The sequence below is a fragment of the Spinacia oleracea genome, chromosome 2 (assembly GCF_020520425.1).
Source record: "Spinacia oleracea cultivar Varoflay chromosome 2, BTI_SOV_V1, whole genome shotgun sequence".
NCBI classification, from domain to species: Eukaryota; Viridiplantae; Streptophyta; class Magnoliopsida; order Caryophyllales; family Amaranthaceae; genus Spinacia; species Spinacia oleracea.
Window position 1 is genome coordinate 60701766 of NC_079488.1, and position 17283 is coordinate 60719048.

At 36.5% G+C, this 17283-nt stretch overlaps 1 protein-coding gene across 1 annotated transcript; it reads left to right on the plus strand.

The window, feature by feature from the left end:
* Positions 1-13782: 13782 nt before the first annotated feature.
* On the plus strand, positions 13783-16884 carry LOC110787115 (tubby-like protein 8). The gene is made up of 9 exons (XM_021991684.2): positions 13783-14524; positions 14608-14752; positions 15454-15630; positions 15724-15779; positions 15872-15983; positions 16062-16151; positions 16228-16320; positions 16470-16537; positions 16623-16884. Exons 1-9 carry the CDS (start codon positions 14037-14039, stop codon positions 16696-16698), a joined length of 1305 nt encoding a protein of 434 aa, XP_021847376.1. The 5' UTR covers positions 13783-14036; the 3' UTR covers positions 16699-16884.
* Positions 16885-17283: the final 399 nt, after the last annotated feature.

The following is a 17283-nucleotide window of genomic DNA, read 5'->3' on the forward strand; positions in this document are numbered from 1 at the left end:
CAGTCAACCCACTTCTGAGTCCGAGTGCTTCTACTGTAAGAAGAAGGGCATTGGAAAAGAGATTGCTTGAAGCTAAAGGAAGATCAGAAGAATGGAACCGTCGTTCCACCTTCAGGTATTTTCGTTATAGACTGTATACTTGCTAATTCAACTTCTTGGGTATTAGATATTGGTTGTGGCTCACACTTATGTTCCAATCCACAGGGACTAAGAAGAAGTAGAAAGTTAAGCAAGGGTGAAGTCGACCTACGAGTGGGAAATGGAGCACGGATTGTTGCATTAGCTGTAGGAACTTATTATTTGTCATTGCCCTCTGGGCTAGTTTTGGAACTGGAAGAATGTTTCCATGTTCCAAGTTTAACTAAAAACATCATTTCTGTTTCTTGCTTAGATGCTAAGGGATTTAGCTTTTTAATAAAAGACAATAGTTATTCGTTTTATTTTAAAGAGATGTTTTATGGATCTGCTAGATTAGTCAATGGACTTTATTTACTGGATCACGACAAACAAGTTTATAACTTAAATACCAAAAAGGCCAAAAAGAATGATTCAGATATCACATATCTGTGGCATTGTCGATTAGGCCATGTAAACATAAAGCGCCTAGAAAGACTTCAAAAGGAAGGATTTCTAGAACCATTTGACTTAGAGGATTATGGTAAGTGCAAATCATGTTTACTTGGAAAAATGACAAAGCAACCTTTCTCTAAAGTTGGAGAAAGAGCAACTGAACTATTGGGTTTAATCCATACAGATGTATGTGGACCAATGAGTACAAATGCTAGAGGTGGTTTCAGCTACTTTATCACTTTCACTGATGACTTGAGTAGATATGGTTATGTCTACCTAATGAAGCATAAGTCTGAATCCTTTGACAAATTTAAGGAATTTCAGAGTGAAGTAGAGAATCAATTAGGCAAGAAGATTAAGGCACTGCGGTCTGATAGAGGCGGTGAATATCTGAGCTACGAATTTGATGACCATCTGAAAGAATGTGGAATTCTATCAGAATTGACACCTCCTGGAACACCTCAATGGAACGGTGTGTCGGAACGGAGGAATAGAACCTTGCTAGACATGGTTAGATCAATGATGGGTCAGGCCGAACTTCCAATAGAATTTTGGGGACATGCACTAAACACAGCTGCACTCACTATAAATAGAGCTCCGTCTAAAGCTGTTGAAAAGACTCCATATGAGTTATGGCTTGGAAAGCCTCCAAATGTGTCTTTTCTTAAGATTTGGGGATGTGAAGTATACGTCAAACGATTAATTTCAGACAAACTTCATCCAAAATCTGACAAATGTATCCTTATGGGCTATCCAAAGGAAACAAAGGGGTATTACTTCTACAATACATCTGAGAACAAGGTGTTTGTTGCTCGAGATGGTATCTTTTTGGAAAGAGATCACATTTCCAAAATGACAAGTGGGAGAAAAATAGACCTCTAATTCGAGTCGAACAACAAACTCTAGAGAATGCTCAAGATGACATTCAGGATGAAACTCAGAGATCTTTAGAAGCATCTGGTGAGAATCAAGGACCATCTAGAAATGTAACCCCGCGTAGATCGCAGAGATATAGATCTCAACCGGAAAGGTACGTACTTAGGTATTTTGACGAACGAGAGCTATGACGTTCTATTACTTGAAAGTGATGAACCTGCGACTTACAAACACGCTATGATGAGCCCTAGCTCCAAACAATGGCAAGAAGCCATGCAATCTGAATTAGACTCCATGTCTGAAAACCAAGTTTGGGATTTGGTCGATTTTCCAGATGGCTACCAAGCCATAGGAAGCAAATGGGTTTTCAAACTGAAAAAGGACAAGGATGGGAAACTTGAAGTTTTCAAAGCTAGATTGGTTGCAAAAGGTTACGGGCAAGTCCACGGTGTGGATTACGATGAAACCTTTTCACCAATTGCAATGCTAAAGTCTATTCGGATAGTGTTAGCAATCGCTGCATATTACGATTACGAAATATGGAAGATGGATGTCAAAACCGCTTTCTTAAACGGCGTTTTAACAGAAACTTTGTTTATGACACAACCTGAGGGTTTTGAAGATCCAAAGAATGCTAAAAAGGTATGCAAGCTTAAGAAAGCAATCTACGGATGGAAGCAGGCATCAAGGAGCTGGAATATACGTTTTGATGAAGTAGTCAGTGACTTTGGCTTCATCAAGAACGCAGACGAATCTTGTGTATACAAGAAGGTCAGTGGGAGCAAAACTGCTTTTCTAGTATTATATGTCGACGACATATTACTTATCGGAAATGACATTCCTATGTTGAACTCTGTCAAGATTTGGCTTGGGAAATGTTTTTCGATGAAGGATCTAGGAGAAGCACAGTACATATTGGGCATCAAGATTTACAGAGATAGATCTAAAAGGATGATTGGACTTAGTCAAAGCACTTATATCAATAAGGTGCTTGATAGGTTCAAGATGGCAGACTCGAGGCTACCTACCCATGTCACATGGAATGACTCTAAGCAAGACTCAGCGCCCAAAAACACTTGATGAGCGTAGACGAATGAGTGGGATTCCATATGCATCATTTATTGGTTCAATAATATATGCTATGATATGTACACGCCCGGATGTTGCGTATGCACTCAGTGCTACGAGCAGATACCAGTCAGACCCAGGAGAGGCACATTGGACTGCTGCCAAGAATATTCTGAAGTACCTGAAAAGGCACAAAGATGATTTCCTGGTCTATGGTGGAGATGATGAATTAATTGTTAAAGGCTATACGGACGCAAGTTTCCAAACCGACAAAGATGATTTCAGATCACAGTCTGGGTTTGTCTTCTGCCTCAACGGAGGTGCAGTAAGCTGGAAAAGTGCTAAGCAAAGCACCATTGCGGATTCTACAACTGAAGCGGAGTACATTGTTGCACATGAAGCAACAAAGGAAGCTATATGGCTAAGGAAGTTCATAGGTGAACTTGGTGTAGTCCCCTCCATTAAAGGACCAATAGCTCTATATTGTGATAATAACAGAGCTATTGCACAGGCAAAGGAGCCTAGACACCACCAGAGAGTCAAGCATGTACTTCGTAGATTTCACCTTCTACGAGAGTTCGTTGAAAGAAAAGAAGTCGAGATAAGCAAGATTGGAACTGACGACAACATCTCAGATCCATTGACTAAACCTCTGCCATAAGCGAAGCACAACTCGCACACTACGGCAATGGGAATCAAGCATATTGGAGATTGGCTTTGATGTCCTAGTTTAATGTTTTAAAGTTTTAGAGTTTAATACTTTGTAAAACATTATTGGTTAACCATTCACATAAATGAATTGAATTCATTTTTCCATTTAATTTGTGGTTTTTTAAATGATGAGTCCCTTCAATTTGACGATATATTCAAGATAGACTGTCAGGACCAGTCCCGTGACTAAGAAATGTCTATCAAGTGAACTTGAATGTCAAAAGTTGAAAATGGTCACTAGTAGAAAAAACCCCTGTTGCAGCCCCCTTGTTGCAGCGTACAAGTATAAATACGCTTCAACAACCAGCCGGTCAACGCGGGTCAAACCCTTTAAAGGGTTATCGCAGCGTACATTTTAGTTGTTCGCAACAAATGCGTTTGTTGCAGCGTACAAAATAAAAGCCCGCAGCAACAACCCGTAGTTATTGCAGCGTACATGTTAATGCCCGCTGCAACAAGTCCGCGTTTCAAATTAAAATTTTTACTTTCCTAGTTGCAACGTACAAACCGCGCTCAATCTCTGTTCCTTCTCTGCTATAGCTCCAAGCCTTTTCCCTTAAACAAATATCCAAGGTCGCCGTCGAACTCAGCTCGCGTCGCCGTCGAACCCAAGAGTTGCTCAGCCCTGCGTCGCTGTCTTGGTTCCGTTGGTTGCTCATCTCCCCGTCGCGTCGTGGTTCAGCCCTGCGTCGCTGTCTTGGTTCCGTGGTTCCGTGGTTCAGCCCTGCGTCGCTGTCTTGGTTCCGTGGTTCAGCATCTCCCCGTCGCGTCGTGGTTCCGGTGGTTGCTCGGCGTCGTGGTTCCGGTGGTATGGTGTGTTCAATTTTTATTTTCGTTTTTTATTTTCGTTTTCAGATTAGGGTTCAATTTTAGTTTTTGATTTTCGTTTTGATTATTGTTTTTGATTTTCGTTTTTGATTTTCGTTTTGATTTTCGTTTTGATTTTCGTTTTTGATTTTCGTTTGTTCAACTTTTATTTTTATTTTGATTTTGTTGATTTTGTTGGCTGTTGGCTGTTCCGGTGTGTTCCTGTAGTTACTGGAAAAGACAATGGTTTGCTATCCAGGCAATTAGAAACTAAGCTAAAGTTCATGATATAGTTTCAACTAGCCCTTGTTGGGAAATTATGTATTGTACTTTGGTGTTTATCGCTGCGGTGGTGGGGATTCAGGGACAAGCGATATGGCGAGGAACCTTAAAACTGTTTCGTGTTGTCTTTTCTGTGACATTTATACGTAATGGTGCATATTGTAATGAACGAACATCCCTTTATCCCCAACTGGTATTTAGAAACTGATGCTTGAAGGTTTACTTTGATGGAAGAGTTGCTACTAGTGTGCACTGTGCAGGATGATTTTGCTAGAAACAAAGCACAAGCCAGTATGTCCTTTATTCATAGAGTATACATAATGTAGAAATTGTGTTAATAGTGTCTTTTGTCTTATGATAGCTGTTATGAGATTTACGCTTCCCGTTTTCCTTATTTTTGCTTGTCCTATGAATTGTGATTGTCACCTTGGTATCTAGCATCTGTCTGTAAGCTGCTTTAAGCATGGGTCTGTTTTTTCATTAGTGAATCATATGTTTCGATTGTTTATTGTTTCTTGCTGAGTGTATACTGTAGGTCTGTAGCAGAAGCAGCATTATACTGCTTGCACTTGCAACACTATATTCTCTTTAACTTCTTGGTTTGTATTTTTTTTCCTATAATCTTCTTGTTAATTGCTGGTAGCCTGGTACCATGAAATTCACTTTTTCTCAAGTTCTTGCATCTTTTCTCAACAACCTCTTTTAATTCTGTGTATTTTATTCTCAATTGTCAACTGTAATTGAAGCTTATGCTGCATACAACAGTGTTTAATGGTCAGCATCTTGATACTTTCCTTTTTCTATCTTGCCCGTTTTAAGCTGGCTATATTCTTTTGAAACCAACTTGATCTTCTGATCGCTTTCTAACCATTTCAGGTATCTGTCATCCAACCTGTTTCTGGATGTGGACTTGCTATACTTTCCATTTTCTCCCATTTTTACTTGAAGGAGCTTATGAATGTTGTAGATTGGCTGGGAATCGCATTGGCTGGCATTGGTACAATAGGTAATGTAAGTCTTTAGAAGCTGTCTTTTCTGAACTTTATTTATTTCCTAATTGGAATTTTCATTAAAAAACGAACAGGTTATGTGGAGTTGCGACTGTCTTTTTGGAGGAGTAATGATCCTATATGAAGGTTTTAAGTAGTACACAATGCATATTGATCTCTGTTAAGTATAATGATGTACTCTTATTGTACAAAATAAAGAACCTCTTACTTAGTTGAAAGTTGTAGCTAGGGGAAGGTGAAATAATTAAACCTTTTGCCTAGGCATATCAATCTGCTATCAGCTTCCAATTAAGATTGGACACATTTAGATTGCATCGAATAGTTGACATAAGAATGCTAAGGCCCCATTTGGTATCACTGTATTGGTTTAATTAATTGGTAGTTGTTTGATAGGTTTTAATTAATTGGTAGTTGTTTGATAGGTTTCTAAAATCTTAGAGACAAAAGAAAAAAACAAACTGCTCATTTCCTGCCAGAACTTTCATTCGTGCTTCAATCATTGCAAAAATACACATATTTGTTTTGCTTGATACTTTGATGTAATACACAAATTCGTTATAGGTCATATTAAGGCTAAAATGAAGCATTTTCCCTCCAAACTTTAAACTTATTACATGTTTAATATGCTTAGTTTTAAGTTTCTAAGACTTATTCTAACTACTTATACACATTTAAGGCTTGTTTGGTCGTTATAGGATATATTTAGGCTAAAATGACATTTTCGCTCCAAACTATGAACTAAAGAACCTAAGGACTCATTTTAAACTTACTAATTGTTTTATATGCTTAGTTTTGACTTTCTAGAACTCATTCCAATCCATTTATGCATATTTAAGGCTCATTGTGTCGTTATAGGTCATATTTAGGCTAAAGTGCCATTTTCGCTCCCAACTTTGAACTTAAGAACCTAAGGACTCATTTTTAAATTATTATATGATAAATATGCTTAGTTTTAAGTTTCTAAGACTTATTCCAATCTATTTATGCACATTTAATGCTTGTTTTATCGTTATAGGTCATATTTAGGATAAAATAAGGCATTTTCGATCCCAACTTTAAAATAAAGAACCTAAGGACTTATTTTAAACTTATTACATGTTTAATATGCTTAGTTTTAAGTTTCTAAGACTTATTCTAACTACTTATACACATTTAAGGCTTGTTTGGTCGTTATAGGACATATTTAGGCTAAAATGACATTTTCGCTCCCAACTATGAACCAAAGAACCTAAGGATTCATTTTAAACTTACTAAATGTTTTATTGCTTATTTTTAACTTTCTAGGACTCATTCCAATCCATTTATGCACATTTAAGGCTCATTGTGTCGTTTTAGGTCATATTTAGGCTAAAATGACATTTTCGCTCCCAACTTTGAACTTAAGAACCTAAGGACTCATTTTTAAATTATTATATGATAAATATGCTTAGTTTTAAGTTTCTAAGACTTATTCCAATCTATTTATGCACATTTAATGCTTGTTTTATCGTTATAGGTCATATTTAGGATAAAATAAGGCATTTTCGATCCCAACTTTAAAATAAAGAACCTAAGGACTTATTTTAAACTTATTACATGTTTAATATGCTTAGTTTTAAGTTTCTAAGACTTATTCTAACTACTTATACACATTTAAGGCTTGTTTGGTCGTTATAGGACATATTTAGGCTAAAATGACATTTTCGCTCCCAACTATGAACCAAAGAACCTAAGGATTCATTTTAAACTTACTAAATGTTTTATATGCTTATTTTTAACTTTCTAGGACTCATTCCAATCCATTTATGCACATTTAAGGCTCATTGTGTCGTTTTAGGTCATATTTAGGCTAAAATGACATTTTCGCTCCCAACTTTGAACTTAAGAACCTAAGGACTCATTTTTAAATTATTATATGATAAATATGCTTAGTTTTAAGTTTCTAAGACTTATTCCAATCTATTTATGCACATTTAATGCTTGTTTTATCGTTATAGGTCATATTTAGGATAAAATAAGGCATTTTCGATCCCAACTTTAAAATAAAGAACCTAAGGACTTATTTTAAACTTATTACATGTTTAATATGCTTAGTTTTAAGTTTCTTAGACTTATTCTAACTACTTATACACATTTAAGGCTTGTTTGGTCGTTATAGGACATATTTAGGCTAAAATGACATTTTCGCTCCCAACTTTGAACTAAAGAACCTAAGGACTCATTTTAGACTATTAGGACATTGTCATTAGTTTCTTGAATGTTAAAATGTGATATTTAATTTGTATTTAATCTAATGTTTAATTTAAATTTCTGTTTTTGTAAAGGTCTACACTCCGAGGATTGCGCCTTATGCGAGGAATTTGATGTGGTTCGTGAGCAATGGGCTAAGTTTTTTACCAACAAGTATTTATTATTGGCTTTAGCGCGCTTGATCGAGTTGGTTTAGTTGTTATAGAATAAATTTTATGTTAAAATGTATGTTTATGTTGAAATTGGAACATATATTTAAATGTAATATGTGCACTTTGGTTTTGGGATATATAGTATACAAAACTCCAGTTGTTGTTTTTATATTTGTTATACAGGTTGCGTTATTCTATTATTGTTTTGACAGGTTTCTATATTTGGTGCAAGGCACTCTAGGTATCCCTAAACAAAATTAGAATTTTCCCGCCAAAAGTGCTTTTTTGCAGCGTACATATATGTTGTACGCTGCAACAAGGGAAAAAATTTTCGCAAAAATTCAGACTTGTTGCAGCGTACAAATAAATGTACGCTGCAAAAAGTTGAGTCTGTTGCAGCGGGCTTTTATATGTACGCTGCAACAAGTCCAAAATTTTGCCAATTTTTTGGCACTTGTTGCAGCGTACATCTAAAAGCCCGCTGCAACAAATCACTTTTTGCAGCGAACTTGTACGCTGCAACAAGTTCAGACTTGTTGCAGGCCCCCCAGTTGCAGCATACGATGTACGCTGCAACAGGGGTCTAAAAGCCCGCTGCAATAAGGGTTTTTTCTACTAGTGGGTCCCTGGTCGGAGTTTTCTATAAAGATGGACGCATAGAAAACGCTAGACGACTAGAATGCAAGATGACTAGTAGTTCTGTTTCTTGAACTATGTGGACATGGCAATGTCGCAATCATTTGCATAGATACTTACTTTGAGAGGACTAGTATCGGACAGACCTATGAAACTTTACTGTAAGAGATGAAAATCTGTCATAAGTAAATTTCATTAAAATTATTAGACACTAATCCTCAATACCTGAGTGATTTGAGATTACTTGTTTGAGAACTGGTTACTTTGACGTTGTCAACCGTCGCACCGTAAAAGGAGACTATAAAGGCAACGCTCGGGTAATCACCTATTAAACGAAGTCTAATCTCAAGATCACAAGATTGGGATTGTCCTCCCGTAAATCGGGATGAGATGCTGAAAAGTTGTACAAGGCCACTCGGAGAGCTAGAAACTGTAAAATGCATGGCCGAGCTCAGATGAATCATAGGCTATGATTATCTGTTTATTTGATCAGTTGAACTCTGAAACCGAGAAACACCTCTGGACATAATAAGGATGACAACTCTTACCTTATGTTCAAGAGCAAGCATCGAGTGACAAAGGAATTAGGAAATGCATACTTGTCCCTAAGGACAAGTGGAAGACTGAAGGAAATAATGCGCTTGGTTCAAGTATGCATTTAATGATAAGTCTAATAAATGCGGTTCAGTATTAATTATACAAGTTAATAATTCAGTGAGATCAAGTGAACTGAATGCCTAGCTAGAGGCCGCTTCAGTTCAAGTGGATTATTGATATTAATCCACAGCTTACTCTTGACTGAACCCGTAGGGTCACACAAATAGTACGTAAACGGATCAAGTATTTAATGGCATTAAATACTCCATCTATGGATATTCAAAATCGATGGATCTTGGTTTCAGTGGGAGCTAAGTTCGTCAAAGGCAAATAATGAATACACCGGAAACGATGATATTACCGGAAACGGAAATATGGATCGTATCGGAAATATAAATATTATCCAAGTCGTAGATGTTATCGGAAACGAAAACATGGTACGTATCGGAAAATATTATCGGAAATAGAAATATTGCCGGAATCTGAAATATTGCCGGAAACGGAAATATTGTCGGAATCGGAAATATTATTTGAATCGGAAAATAATTCCGGAAACGGAAATATTAAATATCTGTTCGAAACGGAAATTAATTCCGGAATCGGAAATGTTAAATATTGTTCGTATCGGAAATGAATTCCGGAATCGGGAAATTAATCGGAAGCGCGTCGTACGAATTAGCATCGGACGAGACTTGCTAGACGAAGGCCCAGCACGAAGCCAGGCCCACGTCCAGCAAGCCAGCGCGCCACACAAGAAAACCAAGGCCACACCAGGCCCAGCGCAAGGCCAGGCCCAGCAGGCCAAGGCTGCCAGCATGGCTGCGCGCGCAATGGGCTGCGAGCATGGCTGCTCGCGTGGGCCGCAAGGCTTGCGTGGGCTGAGCGCCCGCAAGGGCTGTGCGCGGGCATGGCCTGCGCGCATGCAGGCCATGCTCGTGTGTGTGTTTGTGTCCGATACAAATCCTAAATCTAATGGGATTCGTTTAATGATTAAATTCCTAATCCTAAATGGATAAATTAGTTAATAAGAGTTTTAATAAAATTCTAATTAAGCTAATTAGTTTCCTGGTAGGATTCCAATTTCCTTTCCATACCCCTATAAATGTGTGGCCCTGGTTCACAATTTATATACGAGTTTCAAGTATTCAAAGGTAAGAATTTAAGCAAAAATTCAGCCAAACACTTGCCCCATAATAGCCGAATATTACTAGTACCATAAGGGCGATTCTAGTTGGTCAATCTTAAGGCGGATCCGGACGTGCTGTGGACTTTCTACGGAGGGACGACACTTGAAGTCCTAAAGACTTGTTCTTGTTCGGTTCGGGCGCAGCAAGGGAGGGCACGCTACAAAGTGTATGCATCTAAATTATGCTAATTGTTATGTGGCAGTTAATTTGGAATCCTGGCATTTATGGTTATTTCCGCATGCTTTATATTCGTTTATATGTATCATAACCTAACAAGCCCGACCTTAATTATTTGGTGTTTGGTGGGCTCCCAACACCCTCAGTTTCCCTCAGTGGTTTTTGTTGTTATATTTTACCCGTTCGAAACTAATTCTTATTAATATGTGAGTTAAGAGTCGTGTCAAGTCTCGAGTCTGTCTCCATGATTAATTTTTTACTTGAATGGCTTTTGCATGTGGATTATCATGATTGTTGAGTGAAGCATGTTAGACTATGATTTCATTTTAGCTTGTTCGTATTCAGCTTTTGCTGACTTCGTGATTCATGTCTTTCGGTCATGGCCTTCGCATTAATGACCCTATGATGATCCATCATTGCACTTGCATTGTTAGGAAGTAGTTTTCAATAAGCAGGTTCGTAGAGATAACTTGCGGGAGATGTTATCACGGGAATAGTGTTGAGAGACTATTTCATATTCCGTATTTATAAACTCTATTTTGATTTTTAGTCATGACTATTGCTATTATTATTTAAACTATAGTTAATGAGTTTTAAACTATTTAATGCTTTGGTTTTGGGCCTTAATGGTTCCAGTTTGTGAGATGATCATTAACTATTTAATATGTTTTGAAGGTTATTTATTTCCGCTGCGTAATTCTGGTAAATAGCCTTAGCCGTTATCACGGTGGCGGTAATATCTTGGTAATTCTTTTATATTCGTCGGAAAAGTGTAATTATAAATATAAGAGATTATTAGGGTGATACACCTCTGTTACATGGAATTGGTTTTGGCTGATTTTGAAGTTTATATAAAACCAAATAAGGTGAACCTGGATCGTTTGCATATCAGCTAGTTTAACCTCCAGGTTTTCATTATATCCACTTGGGACGACATCAATCTTCTTTTCCTAATTTTGTTTTGCAGGTGGATGGATCATGGGAAAGAAGTTCAAAGCGAGATGGAATAGGCTGGGCTATAAATCAGAACAAAAATAACAACACTTCAAGCACGGATGGAGGAGGAATGCATGGTTTAGCAAACTCATATCTACATGCGAAAGCTAAGGCGTACCTCCAGGCCTTGAGGTGGTGCATATCTAAATGGAAGACGAAGTGCTTATTCTTATGGACTCGGTAAATCTGATAAATAATCTCTCGAAAACAAAGGTTGGAGATATTGCTATACAATGGACAGCTTCGGAGATAAATGATTTGGCTTCTACTTATAAGATATGTGTGATCCTCAAAGTGGGCCGACATCAAGTGACAAGGGCGCATGGAATTGTTAATATGTGTCGTTTATCTTGTTTTTCTTTCAGCAATTAATTTCGTATTTGAGGTTTAGCTATTGTAAAAAAAAGTGTCAATCTTGCAATCTCATTAATGTTGTAACTATTCCAAAATAACTATCTAAATCTTTTTTATACTTAGACTCACATTATAATATAAAATATCTAAATTACTGTTTTATTTTGTTATTGTAGGTTATTGCTTCGACTTACCATATTTGATAAAAGTGGTAATTTGAGAGTAACAATACTACATGACCTTGCACAACACCTTTTAGGTTGCTTAGCTACTGAAATAAAATAATTACTTCAACATGTTTCAATCTATTCTGACTACATAACCTTCTGAATTTATTAGCTCTTATTGTATTTAACATTAAAAATTATTTTTTACATTCATGCAGCCTAATAGACGCAATCAGGTCATGAAAAAAGTATTATCAGCCTTCGAAAACAAAGCTTTTTTGTGGGTGCTACCTCCACCAGTTGGAGATTTTAATTCGAAACATTCTTATAATGTTAGTTATGTGTTGCACATCGATTGGGCGGAGGAGTGCATGTGGTTAAGCAAGTACATTACGAGCAAGAGAAAAAAGTGAAACAAACTATTTTATACGTTTATTTACTTTACTTTGGTACTAAGATTTAGTTTTTCCGTCATGTAAGGGCATGAGTATTAGATTGTTTCACTATTTAGATTGCAAGATTGATGTATTGTATGACCTCATTGTTTTTAAATATGAACTTTGCGAATGATTTTTTAGTGCTTAATATTTGTTGTGATTAGTTGTAACAATACAATTTAATGTCTTTTAATAATTTCGCACACATCGCATGCATATAAGACTAGCATATTTAAAGTCGTCTAATACGTCCAAAAAAAAAATCTAGTAGATTTATTGTACACCGACCCAATTTGTGTATGTGTTATCCAATACTCCTTTCCAGAAGACAACCTTACCGTGGCTACCGGCCAATATATTTAAAAAGAAGGATTATTCTTGTATGGGCGTGGTCCACAATAATATTATTGTGGACCCCAAAGCCAATAATTTACTCTAACACTCATTTTATATGGGGCTTACTATTTACCGTCTCATATTACTCAAAACCGCCTCATTCATTTACCCATATACACTCCTTTATTTACCCCCCTCATTTACCCTCTTACCTTCCCACCCCAAATCTAACCACCACCGCTACCATCACGTCGTTGGCGACAAAATGGCCGAGTCTTCACAAGAGATTTTTTTTGTCCGGATTTTTTTTTTTGAAATTTATGCATTTTTAGCTTGTACAATGGTACATGCTTATGAATTTTAAGCTCCTTCCATGGTACAAGCTTAAATTGCATAAGTCAATATCATGGTCGAAGCTAAAAACTCATAAGTCTGTACCATGGTACAAGCTTAAAATTCATAAGCTAAAAATGCATAAGTTTCTAAAAAAAATTCCAGCCAAAAAAAAAAGAACTCTTGTGAAGACTCGGCTATTTTGTCGCCGACGACGTGATGGTGGTGGCCGGAGGTAGTGGCCGGCGATGGTGGCCGGAGGTAGTGGCCGACGGTGGTGGGAGAGAATTGGGAAGTAAGATTAAGTAAGGGTACTAATGGAAAATAAGGTAAAATAGTGGGGCGGTTTTGAGTAATATGGGGCGACTTTTAACGCTCCATTTTTATATATAATCACTTTTATTGTTCACATAATGACGATAATAAATTAAATTAAACACCAATTTTCTAAGATATAGTAACCATTTTTTGAATCAAATTAACCTTATGTTTTTAAAAGAGAGTTGTGATTAAAATCACATTATTCAAGCACACAACATGTACTAACGATACCAATTTGACATATTTTTTCATAATAATTCTAATAAACACGTCAAAATAGATTAGAATCAGGTTGTTAAGTTTCCTTTTAGGCATAATCTCTAATAAATTTAGTATTGACTATGTTCATTTAAGAATTAGTGTAAAAAGAATACAAGTACAATTCAAACCAAGTTGGCGCCTTCCACCATTTCCAACAAACTCACAAAATGTGACCGTTAGTAATGTGGGAACACTAGAATTCAAAAATCACACCCGAACCCAAATCTCCTTTCACTATCAATTTTCCAATTTCAAAATTCAAACTCCTTCCCACAGCTATCTTAATGACAACGAAACCCAAGACAAAAAGAGAGATACTCCCTATACGAATCAGACACTACTCTGTTCCATTTTTGTGGGCCCTCTTCTCCACAACTTCTCTAATTCTATAACTCAGTCCAAATATTCTGAAGAATTCACCTCATTTATTTTTGTTCTTTCCCAAATTCCACCAATTTTCTTACATGAAGAACAGCACTTAACATTAAAATTTCCCCAAAATAAAAATTCACCAGTTTTATCCCACAAAATGGCTGGATTGAAGAAAACGTCAATTTTACGGCAATCTTCGTATAATTCACTTTACACAAATCCCCTCATTGATCCGAGTAACAATGATGATGTTGATGATAATGTGAATGTTATTCCTGTTTGTTTTAAAAACAACAACATTTTGAGTGGTAAAGAAAATAATCCCATGTCGAGGACAAAGAAAGTTTCAAAGTTTGTTGATAAAAAGGAGAAATTAGTAGCAAATATAAGTGAATATTGTAGTAAGAAGCAATACCATTACCCAGATGGGAAATCAATGCAGAATAGTAAAGAAAGGGCATTGAAGGCTTCTTCTCTTCAATTGTGTATTCAACTGAATGAGCCGGACTCGAGTTTCGGTTTTGGTTTGGGTTTTAAGGTATGGGATGCTATTGAGGAGACGGAGAGCGCGAAATCGGTGAATATGTGGGATTATTCTGACTCTGAGGCTGCTCCAGCTTCTTCTTGGTCGACTTTGCCTAATAGGTTTGTGATCAATTTTAAAAATTAATTAATTAATTAATTAATTAGAATAAGGGTATGTGATAATATTAGTTTGAATTATGCAGGGCTTTGTTATGTAGACCGTTGCCAATGGATGTTGGAAGGTGCACTTGTATAATAGTGAAGGAAGCTGCACCTCAAGGGTTTGGGTTTGGGTTTGGGTTTGGGTTTGGTGGTGGTGGTGGTTCACTTTACTCTTTGTATACCAATGTAGGTTCACTTGTCTCTTTTGCTAGCTTTATTTTCTCTATGTTTATTACTTGATTATAGTCCTTGCAGAATTAGAGAGATACATTGAGATTCTTGATTACATTATGTTCCCATTAGTGCAGTGCAGCTATAGAGGATCCTACAACTCCAACGTAGATATATTTTCTTTTTATAGGACAAAATTTGAAGAATGTATATATATGTATGCTTCGTTTGTTGGGTAAATTACTACTAGTAGAGTAGTAGGCATATTGATATTGATTGATACTGGCTCTAATTTAGATTAGCAAAAAATGTGAATTTTCTTCGCTTTTAATTATTTTATTATTTATATCTTACCAGAGTTACAATGTGGCGGATTCATGACTCACCGATATGGGATATAGACACTTTGACACTTGAATATTGTACTGTGTGTGACACGAGTAGAGATGTTTGAACTTTGAAGTAGATTAGTGTCTCCCATTTGCGTCTCTTGTAGTTGTAGGAGTCGTGGCGGATTCATGACTCACCGATATGGATATAGACACTTTGACACTTGAATATTGTACTGTGTGTGACACGAGTAGAGATGTTTGAACTTTGAAGTAGATTAGTGTCTCCCATTTGCGTCTCTTGTAGTTGTAGGAGTCCTACAAAGTATTAACCACATCAGAGGTACTAACCCTTAAATAACTTGTTTTGGCTTGTAATTAATTTAGGAGGGTGAAGGCAGGCAGAATAGAAAACTGGGTGTTGCTTACCATAAACGACATAGGGGACGTTCTTTATTCATCATAGCCCAGAACTGGAAGGGTATATTGTCTACATCAGATGACAGCTTCATTGGTGTAGTAACAGCAAACCTCATGGGTTCAAGATACTATATCTGGAATAAGGTAAAACTATTAAACTAGTACCATGTAGAAAATATAGTAGTAAACAGCAACACAGGATTAAACTGAAAATGTGAGTTCCTTCCTGTATCATAGGGCCGGTCTCCCAAGACACCTGCTGACAGGTCAAGATTGCTTCAGGCCATTGTTGAGTAAGCGTCCCTAGCTATGATCATGATCCTTGTTTAGTTATAACTTATATGCCTTTAATTAATTACATTAATTAAATTTGATATCGGTACAGATTTACGCCCACAATAGCTACCTGGACAGGGAGGCACAGAAGTCTTAGAGCGTGGATTTCAAAGAAGCAGCAGCCTCAGTCCATACACTCAAAGAAAACTACAAATAATCAGGTAGCTATTCAGATTTCAGATGATACCAAACAATTACAAACTACTTGATATTATTCTCATATTTACTGCTACATGCAGGATATGAAGGTCCTTCCATCAGAGTGGGAGGGGAAGTTGGGCCAAGATCAAGTTCATCACCTTTTATCAAGAGTTCCACATTATAACAAGGTCCATTCAATCCCTTTATCATTTTTCTTCTAATTTTACCATTTTTTTGTCCTTACTAAACTTTTATCATCTTCAGACTTCAAAGCAATATGAACTCGATTTCAGAGAAAAGCTCAGAGCTGGCCTTAGAATCCAGAGCTCAGTTAAGAACTTCCAGCTTACTATGGAGGTAAGATTAACATAATAAGGACGCTCAACCCATTCAAGTCATTTTCGTAATATGGTGTTAGTTTTAAAAATTATTGACAAACTAACGCGCCATTATACTAACAAAGGATTACAACTTGTAGTAAATAAAATTAATGACATCTTTTGTAGGGAAACGGAGGACAAACCATCCTGCAGCTTGGGAGAGTGGGCAAGTCAAAATATGTACTGGATTTTAGGTAATTAAGCCAATTATCTTTTGTGAAACTTAGCTTTTTGACATGATTGGGAGGTTAACTTATGCCCAAATCTTTAATGCAACAGGCATCCACTGACTGGATACCAAGCATTCTGCATATGTTTAGGTTCAATCGATCCAAAACTTTGTTGTACACTCTGAAAATCATACCATTTCCAAGTTCAAGCTCTGGGGAATGTAATCTGCCAATATGTGATTTTGAGGTTACTTGTTCCATATGTATTACTTAGAAGTAAGTATCTGAATTGATATGCTTTAGTTGGAAAATCATGCAGCTTTTGTAACAGAACATTCACATATCGTGAAACATATTTCTTATTTCACTAAGCTACCAATTGTTCTGCTTTTTCACCCTCCGGAATGCTTGTTTTTACCTTTAACTATGCATGCTCATCTGAAGCTGAATTTATTTATTTATCTTTAGAATTTGAATGTCAGGCTCAGTTGTGTTCGACTTATTTTGTATGATATTATATTATTTAAAGTTATCTGAACATATTAGAACTTTAGGGCTTATCTTATTTTACCTAAACCTTATGTTGTCTGAATAAACTTGTATGTGTGTAGAATGTGAAAAAGAAAACTTATTTTTTTCTAAACTTATTTAACTTATTTTGTCTGAAATAAGTCAAAATAAGTTGTACAAAACATATCATTAGTGAAGAACTGGACTTGACTTCTTTCATTTTATTTTATTTTTTTGAGAAAGGTTTACGAAAATGATAA